This window comes from Lagopus muta, chromosome 18, assembly GCF_023343835.1.
Source record: "Lagopus muta isolate bLagMut1 chromosome 18, bLagMut1 primary, whole genome shotgun sequence".
Classification (NCBI taxonomy): domain Eukaryota; kingdom Metazoa; phylum Chordata; class Aves; order Galliformes; family Phasianidae; genus Lagopus; species Lagopus muta.
In genome coordinates, this window is record NC_064450.1 from 7,936,772 (window position 1) to 7,955,664 (window position 18,893).

Consider the following 18,893-nt stretch of genomic DNA (forward strand, 5'->3'; position numbering starts at 1 on the left):
GTGGAGACTTATTTCAACCAGCCAGTGGTTCAAATTGGGTTAAGAATAGGACATACATTCAGAATATTTATGAAAAGCAGCTATGGAACAGAAAACAGGAGACAATAATTCCTTTGATTTATCAAAGTGACATTAATTCTTCTACAGCAAATGACTGAGGCAAATGTAATCATTTCATCTGCTATGTGTCAGGGCCCCAGAGTGATAGTTGCTAACTGTTCCATTATTGACCCGCTGTTTTCTGATTACTTTGAGAACAGGCATGTTATGTGCTTCACTTAGCTGCCAGTTTATCCATGGAGTAAATTAGCTGGAAGGGATGTTCTTGTAACTGTTAGGTTTATAATCCTGAGAAGGGGGGGGAAAAAAAAATCAGATGTTTGCAGTGCTCACTGCAATGAATTTGTAGGGTTTTATTCTCTGCCTTCTCTTTATCTGATTACCAGTGCATGAAATCTGAAAGAAATACATCAGTCTTGCCTTCAGTGCACAAACATTTCTCCAGCTGAGTGCAAGAAGGGTCTGCATTAAAGGTGCAAAAAGGTCTGTATGAAAGAATACAGAGTTACTCCCCAAGTTCCTTCCCCATCTCCCCTTAAGGTTGGAGGAGAGGCTCTGAATTGATGCTGTTATTCTGGTAAAAGGCAGGTTTGGTTCCTTGAGAGATTGTAGCAGAGAGAAGGACTGCTGCAATATTCTTAAGAATCAAATAATAGAAAACACCAAACCTGTGTTCTTACTTAATAGCTTCATACTGTTCAGTCATCCCATTCTTTACAGACTAAATCCAACTGCTTAGGGCAATTCTCTTTTTCCACTTTGCTTACCATAAAGCAGTTCAGACTGCTCTCTGATTCATAGCACTGCCATTTTCACTTGCACACAGTTTCTCACTTGCGCTCTCCCTCAATACACAGGTTCCTGTTACCGTGTATCAGAGAAGGAGGTCCTAGGGGAAGGCAAGAGCAGAGATAGGAGCTGAGTTTCAGGGGTTGGAGGCAATTGTTAGTTAACTGGTTCTTCAGGTTTTTATATGTAATACAAACAAAGAGTGATTTCCTTCCTTAGCTTGTCATTTCCATTATTTTCTGCGCCATCTTTGCCATCCCCACTGGTGCCAGCTTGTGCAATAGGTGATCTGCACCGCAGAGCAGCTCTGTGCTTGCATGCTGTTCTCTCCAGACTATTTTGAAGGTAATCAATATTGCAGGCTCCATTTGTTTTTCTCACTGCTTTGATTTTCAGTGAGAAGATGCTGTTACCAACGGACTCCCAAAACAGTGCCCCAAATTTTTGAATTCAAAGCAGTGAAATCTCCAAGTTTCTCTATTTAAAGCATGAAAAATAACATTGCCTGGCTGGTCTCACCTCGTTATAGCAGTTGCTGTTTTCTCTAGCTCTGAACTTCAGATGCCCCAAGGGGTCCCATTGTGTATGTTGTGTGTGTTACCTTGGAACACATGTGACCATATTAAAAAATAATAATAATTCATTAGCCTGAAATGTGGTGGGAGATCAGAGGGCATTGAGGTGGAATGTTGGCCTCCCCAGGTTTGTATGTCAGCATTTAGATATACTTCTGCTTTAAAAAAAAAACCAAAAAGTGGCATTAACTTTTGCTGCACAAAAATAGCTTTTAGGGGTTGTGGCTTCATATTCACAAGGAGCAGAATTAAGGTGTAGCAGTGAGAGATCTGGCAGTTGTTTGAACGTTAGTCAGAAGGAAACTCTGGAAAATGAAACTAAAGCTAAAAATGGTGTTGATAAAATGACACTTACCTGTACAGAACGGGTTACAGAAGGGCAAAAAACTGCTCTGAGTTACCTTCTGTCCAACATCTCCACTGGCAATGGCAGCAATTCCTTCAGCCACCTCAGGTGTAGTTAGTATGCAAAGATTATTTTTGCAAGCTTCTACTTAAAAAGATTGTAAAACACCATATGTGCTTGACTGTTTCTTTAAGACTTTGGCAAGTGTTTTGGCATACTTAGGTTCTACCCTGTTCTTCTAAGGGTTTCTTATTGCTATGGCAACACTAATCAATCACCGTGCTAAAAATAGGCCTTTCGTTTTCCAAGAGGCTATCTGTGGTGAGTTGAAAATCCAACTGCAGTGGGTGCTTTTTCCGTATGCTGCTTTCATTTCACTTTGTTTTAATCTGGAAATACCCGTGCTGCTGTGCTGTACTTGGTTACAGACCCACGGGCGTTTTGCTGGTTGCTCTCTTGAGCTTTAATCCTCTCCTGGCCCATCCCAGAAAGGATGCTGAATGCAGGGAGCAAACAAACAACAGCATAGAGAACAAAAACACCTGAAATACTCTTTGGTTTTGGTTGGGTTTTTCTTGTTTTGTTTTTCGTGTCCCTCCCAGGCACCTCTAAAGAAAGGTGGAGGTGACAGTAGGAGACGCCTCCTTAGCAAGTGTTAATGAAAGAACCTTTAACCTGCGACTCTGGAGGCACTAGGGCTGTTCTATAGAAATCAAGTGCAGGTTTAAATTTAAGATTAAATGTGCCACTATTTCTTTGTCCAAAGAGGATCCTTGTAAGCTGTAGAGATAATGGAACGGAGGCGTGGAAGCAGAGCCCTGCGCACTGCTGTGCGTGGATGGCAGCACGGAGGGAGCGGTGCTTTGGAGAAGAAATGTGCTGAAAGGTTTCTTACCTCTGTTCGTTCCCAAGTTTGATTCCAACTGTTGCATAACACTGAATCCCTGGCTGGGTCTGTACACAGCCACTCAAGTAGAAAAAAAAATGTACTTCTTGCATGAGTAATAAAAGTCTTTTGAACGATGCATAAACAGTTTTCTGGTTCTGCCGGAGCCCTCTGCCAATTAGTCAGAGTGCAGCTGATGAATCATGAGACGCAGTCTGTGAAATGTTCAAAAATTTGGGCCCTGCTAAATGTTCCTGAAAGCCACCGAGCCCCCCGCAGCTGCTGGAGCAGTGGTTGGCGGCCAGCTCTGCAGAGCTGTGTTGGCAGTCCAATTCTTTTTGTTGAACTGTAGCTTTCATTTGGAGGTAAATTCGTGTTACCATCTGCAAAGCAACAGTGAGGTTGACTTTTGATAGCTTTATGCTAAAATGATTTTCTGCTTTTTAATGAGGTGCCGTGAGGTGAGTGGCACTCAGTAGTTCTTGTGCAGAAATCTGGAGATCCTCAGGCATTTCCTAACTTCTCTTGTTTGAAATGCCAGAACAGAAGGTTGTTTTTTACAGTCTAGATTTGGAGTTGCAGGGAACAACACTTTGATTCCATGCTTCACTGAACTGCCAAAGGCAGCCTGATGACACCTGAAGTTCAGTCTATAGAATGGCTGAGTCTCTGAGTGTCACGGTCTGACTCATTGCTGGTAAACTGTAGATGGTGGTAGAAAGTAGCAGGTATTTATTTTATTGCAGGGGAAGTGAGAAATCTGTCATTTGGCATTATTCCATATTTCCTAGCTATGCTTCAGATCAACAGCACAAATGTTTCTCATGTTTTGTGTTACATCCCCCACTGTACCTGAAACTGTGCAGTGTTTGATCACTTACATCATCCACTGCTTCCATTTGTATCAGTTCTGTTTTGGAAGCGTCCATTTTAACTGTGTAGCAAAGAAAATTAAATTTTGGTCATCAGATGGAAAGGGCAGATTCTTAACAGGTAACTAAAGCCTGGGCTGCAGCAGTAACCTCGAAACATGCAGACACAGTGCCAGTAAACAGTATGTTGTGCTATTGGGGCATACATCTCTGCAGCTTGTAGTGAAAACCTTCCTAGAAGCTGGTGCTCAGACGTAAGCCCTGAGTCCATCGTAGTGCAGTACCAGGTTCTGCGTTCAGTGCACAGCTCTGGGAGGCACTGATAAAAACAGAACGATGGATTAATTGGCAGGCTCTGCTCATTTCCTCAAGGATGCTTTCCCTGGGGATGCCCATTCGCAGAGCTGTGGTTGTCAGCAGCAGCTCTGTATGCCTGGGCTGTGATGCCAGCACTTATGTGCCTTTGTGGAGCACAGAGCTGCCATTTGTGAGGTTTTGAAATTCATGACCCCTGTTTTTACCATCCAAGCTCTAAAGAAGTTCTTTTCCAAATGCTCTGAAAACTGTGCAATAGATGTCAGTGGTTTTGTTATTTTTAATCTGTGTCCTGTAGCCCATCTCTAGTAGTAATTTACATCTGCAACCTTCCCCATTCTCGTGCGTGCATGGAAAACAACTGGAATGTTCTTTACTTTTAGAATGTGAATCATCTGAGTGATTTGAACATTGTTTTCAGTCGTGATGGCATTCTCCATCTGCTGGGTCATTCCATATCTCTGTAGCAAGACATTCATAGCTTTTTGCTTACTTTAAGAACATTTATTTGTAGAGTTCTTGCCATCAATCACTTTTATTCACCTCTCCTTCCAACTAACATTAATATAACTCAAGGTTCTTCATTCCCCCTTTTTTGTTGTAGTTTTTCTTGGTGGTTTGGTTTGTTGATGAACTTCTTTCCTGCTCTTTGCTAAGGCATTTGTTTGCAGATGTTTTCAGCTGTCTGTCAGCACAGGAGCAAAATACTGAGATAGGTGATACAACCTCAGTTCGGAGAATATCTGGAATTTCTCTCTGTGTGTCAGTTTGCATTGCAAGATCCACAGCTCTGTCAGAGTGCTTATAAATACTGCATATCTTCAGCTGGTGTTTTTGAGACTCATAAGTCATCGATCTTTAATTGCCCAGGAGATGTGGATAACAAGGAACCAGCTCACCTGGCACTGAACTTGCCCCATCTTGCACTCTACATGCTGGTGATTTTTTTAGTGTTTTATTTTGTCACTCAGTGCACGAGCTGCATGGCTGAGAGCTGGTCGCAGTTTAGGGTGGATTGAGGCTCATAAGATGCCGGTCCCCAGAAATCTTTACCGAAAGGGGAGATGTTTATGTGATTTGAAGGGAAGCTGGTGTGGTCTGTCATCACAGCAGCAATGTGTGCCATAGGAACATCTCGTTGTGTTAACGGAGGGGCAGCCTGAGCAGCAGCCTTCTTCCTTCCTCCAGAATGAGCCTGCTATCTCTACAGCCCCTGGCACCAGCACTCTGTTCTGGCAAAACTCATTCTTTTTGTATTCTTTTTGGGTGGATGTGCTTATGAATATTTCTGCGGTCAAAAGAAAATTCAACCATTATTTTTGAGATGAGATTCACGGAATGGGGAATATATTTTCTGTCGTCTCAAAGGAGCAGGCTTCTCATTTTGATTTTGTTGCGTGGCAGATTGTCTTCTAAATCACCTTCTTTCTTACTCACCAGCCCATCCCTTAGAAGAATGATCCAAACTTTATCAAGTCCAAACTTGGACCAACAGCAGTGTTAATGCTAAGCATCACAGTGCCCTCGTTGTGTAAGCTGTGCGTACAATACGAGAAGTAGTCATTGGCTTTGCAAAGGCATTTTGCCATAGGGTGTTACTGATGCATTATACCAGTAACTGCCACCTCAGTTCTGCTGGCAGTTATTGCAAGACTTGATGATTAACAGTGGAGATGCTGTTAAACTAACATTCTTTGCAGTCTTTTAGATGTTGACTCTGTCTGCCTCACTGAAAACCTGGTTTGAAAGAAGAGCAATGGAGTGCTAAAGAAAAGATATTCCAGTGGAGAAAATATTGCAAATTATGTTGCCTGTTATTATGAAATCTAGTCTTGATAATCCAACTAAATTCAGCAATTCAACAGAAAAATTTATTCCCATGTAAAATACAGAAATATTGTCTTTGTGAGAAAAAAATTTTGCATCCTTAATTTTATTGCATTATTCTCTAGAGATTATTTTGGGTTTTAGTGTAGAACATTTTCCAGACAGCTCATAATCCATCTTAATCTAATTAATAAGAAATTATGCTAAATTTTATTGTCCACTAAAAATGAAAATAAACCAAACCCTTGCATGTCAAGGTACTGGGGCTGTTTGTGCAGAACCTGCAGGCAATGAAAAGTCCTTGGGATATTTTGTGTGGGGGCAGCCCTGTCAATGGTGGAGAGTGTTGGGTTGCTCACAAGGTGGTGGAGTTCTGCTCATAGGGCGTTCAGTGCTCTTGTGTATAAGGAGCATGAAAACTACAGTAGCTGGTTATTGCAAGAACTCACACTAATTTATTTATACACTCATTGCAGTGTTCTGCTTTCAGATATAATCTCTGCATCCTTCCAGAATCATAAAATGCTTTCATGTTTTGTGTAAATCTGACAATTTTTCTTGAAGTAACACGGGAAAAAAAAACCAACAAGAAAGCTGTTACCAACCAGGATGTTCTGAATGTGTCAGTTGATGAAACACAGCATATTTTTATCATGTCAAACGCATTTCTCTTTTGTTACAGTGTTCATTTTTGCCTAAGTTCTCCATTCACATAGAGACAAAGTATGAGGACAACAAAGGAAGCAATGACAGCGTAAGTAGGATGACTTCTGCAAAATTAAATGTAATTCTTCTAGGTAATCACGGTCCGTCTCTGGGCATTTCAGTCGGAGCAAGAGGCCTTCTCAGGTTTGTATCTTCACTCCTAGCTGGGTGTGCTGTTGGTGAGCAACTTGTCAGCTCGGGAGGTGGTTACCTATAGCACCACGATGGAAGATTCATGCACACAGCTTCCTTTGTGTCTACCTGTTATTTTTCTGAACACAATGTAATTTATGTATGTCACTTCAGCTCCTGTGAACATTAGTGGTAAAGGAAGGAAGTATTTCTTTATTTTGTTCCTGTTTTAAGTTGTGTTCTAGTTCATCCATTTCACAGTATGTTCTGTCTACCTGAGCAAAGGGGGTTGAATTTGCAAGAGCTGGTATGAGGAGCAAGCAGGAAACTTAACGACCAGACAGGAAAGATCTCAACAAAGCAACATCAGGGACCAACATTGAGGTGATGTGTTGGCAAGTTAGGAAGTTCTCAGAATGAGAGCTTAGAAATGGAAAGGATAATTAAGTACAGAACTGTAGGAGAAGGGTGAGAATGAGTAACCAGCAGCTGCTGGGCAGGAATGCAGAGTGGGAATAAGAGAAGAGGGCACTCAGAGTTTGGTTCTCTGACAGGGAGCAAAGCAGGGTCAACTTGCAAGAAAAGAATAAAGTTAGATACAGCTGGATGAATAGACAAATACATTCTTGTGTGTTTGATTTTGGCATGCCTTAAACAACCATTTGTTGCAGACTTGTGGGAAGAAGCTTGTAAGTGTGAAATACTGTTTGAAATATCTGAAAAATTGGTCTGTAACAGCGGCCTGATGAAGGAGTGCTTCAAAGTCAGTAGAGCAGATTTTACAGGGATCTGAGGCACAGGCACTTTCTGTGTCCAGAGATGAACCTTAGTAAAGCTGCTCAAGGGACAAATGTTGTGCTTTCCAGCTCCCAACTGCCTTGGGCCCCTGTTAGCAAAGCTGACATCTCTTGCACTGCTTATGGCAGCACAGTTATGTGTAAAAGAACAAGATATAATTTTAGAATAGAATTATTCAGTTGGAAGGGATCTACAAAGGCCATCAAGTGCAATTATCCAACCACTTCAGGTGTAACCAGGACTTGAAGTGTATTATGAGGAGTGCAATCCACATGCCTCTGGCGCACTGTCAGGCATTGGGGAATAGACCTCCTGACTAGGAAGTCTTTGAGCAATCTCATAATAAGTAATTTTTTAATGAGTACCTGATCTGCACCTACTTTGAATTACAGTTCGAATAACGTTTTGGCATACAGAAGCTTTCCCAATGATAACACAGATCACAGCCACCAGATACCAACTACTTGCAGTCAGTGCTAGTGTGGGCCAGGTTGAGATCAGTGAGAGGGGGAGAGAAAAGAAAAAAATGTGTTACATTACAAACTATGTGAGCTTTGCATTATGTAATTTATGCACTTTTTAATCTTCACTTCTACTTTTTGGCAGCCCTTTTTAATTCAAAGCAAGCCCACACCTTTGGTTTCAGGAGGGTTTAGATTACTGTTCTGGTACATTATAATATCAGCAGTGAGAAGACACATTCTGTACTGATGCCTGACAGGAAGAACTGAAGCTGTTTAACCAGGGAAGTTTCAGATTTTTTTAGTGTGTCAGTTTTGTAGCTAAAATACTATGATTCAAGTCCTGAATAGTCCCAGCCAGTGAATTTAAGAAGAAATTTGCACAGAAATAGCATGCTCAGATCATGTAAATGAAAAAGTATCTGTTCTTTGAATTCAGCTCTTCAAAATGTAGTCGTTACCAGAGTACCAAAGGAGTGATGTTAAATCACATTTACGACCTGAGTCACAGCCTAGGCGAATACCTGCCAAGATGAGCTGCTTTCATTGACCTTTACTGAAGTGAGGTGGTGGAAAAAGTCTGAGGACTGTATTCCAGCCCTCAATTCCATGACTTTTAATGCCCATAGCTATGTTATGCATTGGTGTGAACACAACACATCAATCTACAAATGATCTACATATTTTTCTGTTGATCCAGTGACATTTATCTGCTGGTGCAGATGTGGTTGGTACAGTGCTGAGGTGCTGGAAGATTTGTAAATACAGAGACCTTGCTGAGCCCCTTGGAGCCTGTGGGCTTAAGAAGATGCAGTGTGTATCTTTCTTTCATATCAGACAAGTTTAGATTGGATTTCACTATGTCTGACCTGTCAGAAAGCAACAGGGAAATGCAATACAAAGACCCACAGTGTATCTACAGAAATGGACGCTGCAACTATCAGTCTTGGCTGGTAAACAAAGAATCAAAACAGTACATCTGTAAATTTTGCAGTTGCGGGCAAAATGTGGTGAATGAACTTAATGGGGGCGATGTGGGTCTGATTGGAACTAAACATTGTCTGGGGGTTTCTGATCATGCAGGTTTTTTTAAATCTTTGAATTCTGATTTTTCTTCATTTCCAAGGTATCTAATAAAGTAGATATCGATTGTAGAAAGCAATCATTAGGTATAAGGATACTAAAGCTAATTATATTGATTAGTAGAAGAAAGTAATACAAATGTTCTCAGTTTGCTGTTGTCCTTTGGGAGGCTATGATATTATTATTTTATTTAATACGCTGCATTGTCTGGTAAGATTCTACCTAATTACTGCAATATATCTTGATGCAAATGCCCTCCTGATTTTTCTTCCCAGCTGTCTTGATAGAAGAAACTCAGGGAAGACGATGCCTGCTTTGTAACTTGATTTTTGTCTTGAATTTTGACATCATTTGAAGCTATTCCCTGTGCTCTGTAAGCTCCATCATTTTGATCTGTTAGTTTTGCACAAATGTGCACGTTGCTAAAAAGAGCAGTGGACAATAAAACCCTTTACTTAGATGAAGCATCAGTGACTGCATGACCAGTCTGTAGTTCTCATGGACGTGCAGTGAAGGCATTGCTCTCCAAGCACATCACTGAAGCACAGCGACATTCCTGTTCCCTGCTTGTTGCAGAAGGTTCCTTATGCTTCATTGTTTGTGTTTCTTTAGTAACAGTTCTTTCTGCTGATACTTGGGCAATGAGTTTTGCCATCTGACAGCGTCTGAGGAAAGCAAGAAAGTACATTTGTAAAAATGATCCTGTTGTTGTCAGTAAGGGAAAACTTAAAGAGCCTTACTCTTTGTAGCATGAAATTTTGCTCTGAAAAATGGAGTGGCTGGTTCTTATTGAAAAAAATAATAACAGTTTGTCTTAAATTAGAGTCCTCCTGTTGTTAAAAAGGACGTGACGTGTATTAGCAAGAATAACTTCCTTAGGGGTAGTAATTTTGTGGAGCAAATATTTTGAGGTAGAGTTGCTCTTCAGAATGACAGTGTATGAGTATCAGTGGGCTGCATTCCTGGAAGCGTCTCAGCAATGCTGAAAAAGTCATCGGAGTTACAGCAATAATTGTGTTGATGAAAATAGATCATCCATTTGTTTTTTGCCTTACAAAGATAAGCATGGAAAACGTGTGTCTGAGTGACCGCGTGCCAGATGGAAACAAGGGGCAGTTCTGCACTCCACGTAGCTGTAAATGAACACCAGCATCTCCTGACACAGTAATAGCTGAGCATGCTGCAAGCAGCGAGGTTACAGCTGGGATCACCTGGCGTGCCATCCCTGTGCACTGCAGTGCCATCATTCACTGTTAGGAAGTCACTTCTTGACAGCGAGTTCTAATTCTGCTGTCCTAGAAGTGAGCGATATTCAGTGTTAGTATGCTTCATCCTTAGTGCTTCTTTCTGAATGCTCTGAAACAGTTCACTCAATCCATATATTTTTGTCTATTTTAAATAAATTTCTCTGCCGAAGAAGAAAAGCTGTATCTAGTTTGGCTCTGCTTAGGATGTTTTTTTTCCCCCATTTTTGTTTCCTATCTTAGTACCACAAAACTAGGTTATAGCAAACTTGAGTATAGCACGTGTAAATTAAATGCAAATTCACTGTTAAGGACGCTGCCATGAAGCACCGAATGCAGCTGAAATGGGTTCTGCTGTGCCCTGGCTTAGGCTCACTGAACTGCAGGTCATCATCTGGAAATTTCACAGAGACCTTTTAGATATCAGTGCAGAATAGGTTGCAGTCAAAGCTGGGGTCATTTGAGGGGGTAATTTTATTTGTCTGGGCTTGTTCTCCATTATGGTACTGTGAATGTGTTTATCTCCTGTGTAGTTTGCAATGAAAACAAAACACAAAGTAGCTATGGCTGCTATGGTGCAATGATGTAAAACTGCATTTCTCCATTCAAAAAGTACAAATCTAAATTAGATATTTTATAAAAGATGAAATAATGGAGGAGTCGTGACATGGAGATTAAAAAAACAAGCTGGGAGCACGGCTGCTTATAAATACAGAACTGCCTTTGTGAGTTCCCGACCGGCAGGCAGTGATATTCCCATGCTGTTCCATCAGCCAAATTTACTGCTGTCAGGGAGAGGTTCAGTCTTTTCCCATAGAAGAATTGCTCTCAGTTCTGTGTGCCACATGATGTTAGGCAGCAATGAGGTTGAAATGGGTCAATTTCAGTAATCCTTGCCAAAGTAAATCTCAAAAGCAAATTAATGGATTTTGGTACTGGGTTTTGAACAGAATTTACAGGAAAGTTACACACACACACACAAGTTCTAAGTAGACTGTTTATTATGATAACTATTTTAGGCCAAATTTTGCTTAAGAAATGAGAGCTAAGTGGACCAGGTGACAACGGCTGCTCAAGGGTGCTGCATTGACAAATGGGATCCTTGCCAGTAGTTCTGGTGATGGCAATTTAAAGAGATCAGAATTTCAAGGGGGAGAGGAGCTTTGTGCCAGATTTTCCCTTTTTAAAGAGGAAAATATAGAAGCTTACTCTTGCAGTCCTTGCTGCAATTAAACATATAACTATTCATAAACCATAAAAGCTAGATTTAAACCATCCTGTTAATGAGGAATAGGGATGTGTTCTGCTCACAGAAGGCACTTGCAAGTATTGAGGAATTGGTGAGGTGACAAGCTGCATGGATAGACTGCATTGCTGGGGTGGGCTAAAATAGAGAGAACGTTATGAACATTCTGAGAAATACCAATATCTGCATGAAAAAATATTTTCATTTCTTATGTAAATATTTAATGCAAATGCCTATATGCACCTAAGTTGGGGGAGCCTCCCAGCCACATGCTGGGTTTATTCCTTTCGTTTGGTTGGTTTTTTGAGCTGGATGACTTTGCAATTAATACAATAGTAAGAAAGTCAGGAGGCAAATCTAATGTAATTTTAAATTACAAAGCATAAAGGTACTGTTGTGCTTCTCGTGTCATAGTCTGCTGTCCTGCTAGGATCTTCTACTGTCCAAATGTAGGCAAGCTGAGTTACAGCATTGTTGGGATGGCTGTTGGCTTTGTTAGCAACACGACAGAATACAGAGGTAGAGAAGAATGCTTTCTAAGAGGGAATTTGATTTAGGATTGAAATTCACATCTCAGGAAGCTGCATTTACATGCTGTGTATTGAGCAATGCCATCACTTTGGCTTTGTTTGTGTGTAGATGGGTATGGGTGTCTGATGACATAGGACCTGGGATGATGATAATGTTTGCTACCATGTTATCTGCCTGTAATTCTTTTAGAAGTGCTCTGCTTTTTTGGAAGAAAACCTTTTTAGCCATTACCCATTTGATTTCTCTGCCTTCACTGCATTTCTCAGCAGTGGCCAACTGCCTGGGTCTAACATAGCAAGCAAGAGGACGTAGAGATCTGTCACCCAAAACCTCATGAGAGATGGGAAAAGTATATTCCAGATAAAGGCACACCAGTTTTCAATCTCACAGCTGTAGAATACTGGGTTTTCTATACAGGCTGCTCTATCAGTTTCTTTTCTGATGACTTGTCTGTACTTCAGTGTTGCCCTGTTTAACTGTTTCCATAGGAAATTTTCTGTCCTTTTCAATAGTGTTTAAAATGCAAATTCTCTGCCTTATTACAGTCTTCTGACCACAGCCTCCTTGTGTCTGAATTATAAGCAAAAATAAAAATAAAAAATGTGCAGTACACAGCAATTCCAGCTGGTACCTTGTCTACTCTCAATGACAAAAAACAAAACCCATAGCAAGAGAGAATCATACATTATGGAACAAAGCCAAGCCAAGCAAGCACAGATTTGACCCTGGGAGTCCTAGCAGTGTAGATGAGGAGTTTGCCAGAGTGTCTGTAGGATGCAGCAGAGTCTGGCCTTCGCTATTTATAGTCTAGCCAGGTTAGCCGCAGTGATTGTCCATGAGAGTTAACTCTTGGATCAGCTGCATGTGAAGGAGATGGAAGCCAGCAATTCAGCCTGAAGATGAAAATAGGAAAAATAGCAATGGAGCTTGCAGGAAAATATATTGAATTTGCTGTTGATTTACCATCATCTTACAACCTGGCTTTCTGTTCTGGCTTTGGCTGCAAGGCAAGGAGAAGTTACAGCGAAGTATGTGGTAGGACACGTTTTTGTAGGTAAAGAAATATAAATGCAGCAGCTCTTATTTGTTGCAGTGGCCTTGAGTGATCCTTCTTAGGATCATCTGCTAGTTTTTCAGGGGATGGGGTTGGTGTTTGTGTTTTGTTTTGTTTTGATTTTCCCCAAAAGGAACAACTTGACAGTTGCTGAGATGACCTGTTTAAGGCCTCTCTTCCACTTTTTGTCGTTCTGTAGGTGATTTAATCCAAAGGGTTCTCTTCATTAGTTTTCATTCCTCTTAGGAAGTGGAAGCATGTAAGTGTTCTTCTGTTTTAAAGAAGCTGTCACAAACAAAAAAAACCAATCCCCAACAGCCAAAAGGACTTCAGCCTGACTGTTTTTCATTTGATTGTGTATTTCAATCTCAGTTAATTATCTGGCTCCCAAATACAAAGCCTGTCCAATTTTTGCCCATACAATATTTAATATTCTGCCTTTCTTCATCATCATATTAGGGACACAGACTGTTCTCACCATTCATTTTCTGCGCATTTGCAAATACAGTTGCACAGATTGGGAGCCTTATGCTTCTTCTCATGGCTTTTAATCTTTTCCCTTAAAACTTCTAAATTTCTCTACTTACTTTGATCACCAGCGCAATAAACCAATCCTCCCTGCAGGTTTTGAGAGAATCCCAGATTATGTGGCTCGGAGATGCAATAAGAGAATTACAGCTAAGAAAGAAATCAGTCGTGTTCTCTAATTACTTCTTATTTTCTACTGCTGATAGAATGAAAAGATTAAATCTGTCTGCAGATCTTGCAAGGACAATCTAAGAAAGGAAGAGGCACAGACGATTAGACAACAGCTTTTGCCAGCAAAGAGAAGTGAGAGTGTCATTCAGCAGACTTTCGGAATGGAGGACTTGGTCAGGGATGGCCTAAGCAGCAAATAAGGCATAGCTGAAATAGCTGAAAAATTCCTCCTGATTTTGACAGATTGGCAAAGGCATCTGTCAGCTCCACTTCTGTCAAAGTGCCTTAAAGAGAGAAAAACGCTGTAGAACTGTGTTACTTAGAGGTGCAGTGTGTGGATCGAGCCTGCGATGGAGCAGGGCTCCAAGTGTCTTCAGGTGAGATGCTGGGCAACAGTTCCACTTTAGGACTTGCAAACGTGCAAAGTTATGCAGCTGCTTACAAGTTCTAGAGTTATTTCAGCTCTGTCCTGATTCAGGCCTTATGCTGGCCGGTGATGCCCATTTAAGGGAAATTTCCATTATTTGAAGCTCAGAGCATACGGTGGAGTGCATCTTGGTTCAGAAATAGCTGAGCTGATTTCTGCAAGATACTGCTCCATATATCTGAGTTCACTGAGGAAAAACAAGGAAGCACAAAGCAACTTACATACATGAGATGTAATGCCTATTTAAAGTAATACCTCAGTACTATGAAAGAGCACTATGAAGGGAAAATGTTTCAGCTCAAACTTCGTTCAAATAACTTCATTTTTTTGCAGAACAAAGCAGGGCTTGGGGATGTAAAATAAGCATGCAGATAGAAGCAGTCCACAGTTTCCCTTTGTTCTGTTCTGCGGTTTCAAATATTCTAACATTTCATATCCAGTCCAGTAAGCATTCAGTGCTTGTTACATTTCAGTAGTGAAAGACGAAATCACTTTAATTACCAATTAGAACTGTAGAATCAAATTTTAGCTGTTCATTTATTTGAACAGTGATTTCCTGAGCAGTATTCTTCTTACAGCTTGTACGCTGGTTTGTTTGAATGCTTTGTATGGGAGACTCTGTTGCTTTCAGAAGTACCAAAGAAGTGTTCTGGTTATTGCATGGGTGTTGGCATTTTGTATTTTTAACTGTTCCTCTAGGATGAAATGAAGTGTTCACTGCATTTATTTGAAAAAGAAAGGAAAAATATAATATTTATGCTTCCAGAAACACAAGTCAAAGAACATTGTGCCCCAAAGGGAAAAACACATTATTAGCCTGGTACTGACAGCGTACGCAACTTCCCTGAATTCTGTGGCACTGATTCCTGATGGTCTTTTAACTAGTCAGTATTTCCAAGTCCCAGAATCCTGAGTGGAAATGTACTGCACACAAAGCATACGTCTCATGGGTCACCAGTGTACCTGAATAATTAAATTATGGACAGAGGCACAGAACTGTTCTGTGCTGCAGATGCAAGTGCCTAGTATTTCCAAAATGTATGGTGCTGATCGTGCCTAGAAGCACATTACTTATGCATGATTTTGATAACATCCATTTTCTTCCCTTTGCCTGCTTGCTCATGCTGTGTGCCTGCGATGGCTGCAGAAAGTAACTGTGTCCACACAAACATTGTAGTGTTTTGTTGCAGCATCTGTGCAAGTGGAAATCAAAGCGTTCTGTTGCACAGGTTACTGAAGGAGGTTTACAGCCGTTGTTCCAGGTGGATTTTCTGACTGTGCTCTGGTAGTGTTACGTTTCTTTCACTCTTGCAGATTTTTGACAATGAAGCTAAAGATCTGGAACGAGAAGTCTGCTTCATTGATATTGCCAGTGATGAAATTCCTGAGCGCTATTACAAGGAATCAGAGGTAAGAGGCAAAGTGAAGGAATGTTCAGAGCTGCAGTAAAGCCTTGATTGGAGTCAAAACAGTTGTATTTTGATGTGAAATTTCCATGGTCGGTATTTTAGAAGCTTTTGATTGGATGGGAAGCTGGTAGCAAACTCTCAGTCTAGGCTGCTTGGCTCTTTGATTTACGGATCTTCAGATGACTTCTCAACCTCTTGAAATGCTTTTGTATCCTGGTCGATTTGTGACCAGTACCAGACCTTTTCATGCACAGTGGAATAGGATTTGTCTTTAAATCGTGAAGCTCACTGAAGTGTTTGCAGCTCTGAGAAGTTTTAAACATTACTGGTTTCCTAATTTGCTTTCCACCCCAAAGTAATGCCCCGTGAAGTGTCTGAGCCCCAAGCAAAGAGCAGACATGCAGGGAGAGTAGGGTTGATGCACATTGCTCAGGGGCAACTGTGACATGAGACCAGGAGGGACTGAAGCACACTGCATAATGGAGTGAGCCTGCTAAAAAGCATCAGTGGCAAACCAGCACGTTCGCTCACTTAAAATTCCCCTGAAAATTGCTCTTGTGTACATTTGACAGACTGCTTCTTTTAGGTCAATGCAATTAACTGTTCTGAAATCAGTAACAACCATGCCAATGGAGATGAGATCTCAATGTTTTAATATCAGTGCTGGAAAATGGTGGTTCAGAACAAGTAACTGGAGAGAAATGATCGGATCTCTGCTTGCATTTCATTTTGGAGGCACGGTTTGCCTCTGAAGCCAAGTACATGTTCATAGCTGGCAACGAGTGTGGCAGCTGTTTGACTATACAATGTGAGATTACACAGTCATTTTTAGGTTAGAAAATGAAGACTTGCCAAAGAGTATGTTTCTATGCCATAGGAGCCATGCTTTTCAGACAAAAATAGTTGGGTACGTGTTATCTTCTATTTATAGGGCCCACTGCAGATTTTACGTCCTGGTCATAAAAGAAAATTGGGTCTACAGTAGAATGAGAAGCAATTTTATTAGTTTTCTTGGATTATAAAACCCATCTGTTACGTACCCAAAATTATGTAACACCTCATGAACCAGCCTATTGGTCCCATCATCTCATCTGAACTCCCTGGTCTGCTGGTTCTGTTCAGGAATGACTGAAAACATCAGCATTTGACTCTGTTTTAAAGAAATCATGTCAGATTTTTCACCTCAGCGTGTGCACTTTTACACGTTGCAAATAGGAAGGTAACATCCAGCTTTTCAGCTTTCCTGTCTTTAGTAGCCAAGTATTAAACCTTATTTTCGTATGATGTATCTAATGATGTAGAAAAACAGCTTCAGTGGGAGAAAAGAATTCTAGTCTGTGTGTTGTACTTCAGAGACAAATTCAGAGACCTTATTCCAAGCAAAATGGAATTTTCTGTATGATTTTAAACAACAAAAATAGACCAGCATCTGTTGTTTTCTCTGTACCCATGGCTTCCAAATTCTGTTTCAGAATTCATATTTCATACAAAGAGATGAAATCACCTCAGCCTTTAACTGTGTACTGAACTAATGGTAGCTGCATTCCGAATCTTGTGAAGTTTACTAACTGTACTTTATATTGCCATATGATGAACGTGAAGCCAAATTCCCTTTTCTCTGAGGTCTTTTACATAATTTAGGGACTGTAAGAAGGTCTTTAATTATTTTAAATGTCATTTCTGTCTGTTTTTAATCAGAGCAGTATTAAAAAAGTAACTCTATGTAAATGAGAAATGCTCTGTATTTTCCAAATAACAGTTTCAGAGATAACCAAAAAGTATTTTAATTACACTAATAACAATAATTTGGCTGGTTCTGCGTGATTTAATCTGAATTGATATGTTGAAGATTAAATGTGGAGTACAATCCTCAGGATTTAAGAATTAGATCCCACTGGATAAATGTTCTGATTCTAATCCAGAACGACCAATGAGGATGGTTTTAATTTCAGGCATGGTAGTAATCTCTTCATTACAGTGGCTCTTTCACATGCTTAAAATTAAGCAAGTCTGTATCAGGGTCAGCATCCTTAGCACCTTCTAGAAATAAGCTCTGAATTTATTTTATGTCCTGTTACTGCAGGAGGTTCATGAGATGTCCAAGGGACACCTAGCATCACACTGCATAGCCAAAGATGGAGTTAATGGAGGCTTAATAGGGGTTGCTGTTGCATTAAGGAATACTTTAAAGGAACCTCTGCTGCTAGTCCTCAGTAATATCTTGACCAGAATCATCTGAGTGATTTGATTCCCTTAGGAATGGAGGGTTTTTCCATCAGTGCCTGCACCAAAGGGCTGAAATCGACAGGTGAACAATGATGTGGAGGGCAGTTTGTTAGCAGTTACAGACAGGCAGAGTCCTGTTCTGTCATCTATGGAGGCAGACTGACTTCAGCTGCCAGAAGTGTTGTCCTTTTGGAAGACTGGAGGAGGTGTGACTGAACAGATGCAGATATCCCAAAGCAGATGACTTAATGACTATCTATAAACTTAATCACTAAGTTACAGCCAAAGTCCTTACCACTTCTCCCACATCTTAAATACAGCTTTTTTTTTGTGACCGTGGCCCTAAAATCCCAGAAAGTTTTAAGGTGTTTAGAAGTCAAGTTTCCAAATCTGCATGTACATGGCCGCATTGAGTACAGAATTGTGTATGTCTTTATAAAGAATGAAGAAGCTTACAGGTAGGAGGATCTGTCTTATTTCCTTGTGACTTCAACATCAGTGAATAAGTATCACCAGCTATCACATATTCCCCATATACGCCTATGTGTTTATCTGAATTATAGAAAAGAACAAATCTGAGCTTTGCTGAGGGGTGAGAGATGGCCTCCAGTGAATCATTCACCGAAATGAAACTTCTCCTGTAGACATAAGATACTGAGCAACGTGTTCTTTGCCAGTTCTGAGAACTTGAATGTAGGAGCAGTGTTTCATTTCCCGTTTATAACAAAACAGTTGAGCGTTGGACACTCGCAATAAACACCTTTAGTTACCTGCAAATAAAAAGATTTCATACAGCTGCTGCAGTTTTCTTCCTCAGTTGCTGACTTGTTTGACTTTAACTGCACTGCAGTGGGTCCTGCTTACTGCTCTCCAGTGCTTTGTGGATAACAAAGTTTGTCATGTCGCTCATCAGAAAGTTGTGGTAGCTGATACAATGCAGATGCTGCAGTCCCCACTGTGAGTAACATTTCAGTGCTGCAGTTCAGCACGGGGCACAAACAAAACAAATGAAAATGTTCTTTTACTGACTAACGTCAGTTGTGAGCTCACAGAAAGGCTGACTGGATTATCATATTTTAGCATCAGAACCGTCCTGGTAATCACAGTTCTGAAGGATTTGCTGTTTCTCACAGAAAACATCTTTTTATGGAAATCAAGAAAACGTATTTAAAAAGTGGCTCCTCACCAATCTCTGCAGGAGTGTCTTC

At 40.6% G+C, this 18,893-nt stretch overlaps 1 protein-coding gene across 1 annotated transcript in view; it reads left to right on the top strand.

Annotated features, from left to right (window-relative positions):
• The window catches only part of PITPNC1 (phosphatidylinositol transfer protein cytoplasmic 1), a 71,548-nt gene that overhangs the window by 37,137 nt on the left and 15,518 nt on the right, over window positions 1-18,893 (top strand). Inside the window, exons 5-6 of the mRNA XM_048965426.1 lie at window positions 6,353-6,424; window positions 15,365-15,460. Coding sequence (XP_048821383.1) covers window positions 6,353-6,424; window positions 15,365-15,460 — 168 coding nt within the window. The remainder of the gene's footprint in view (window positions 1-6,352; window positions 6,425-15,364; window positions 15,461-18,893) is intronic.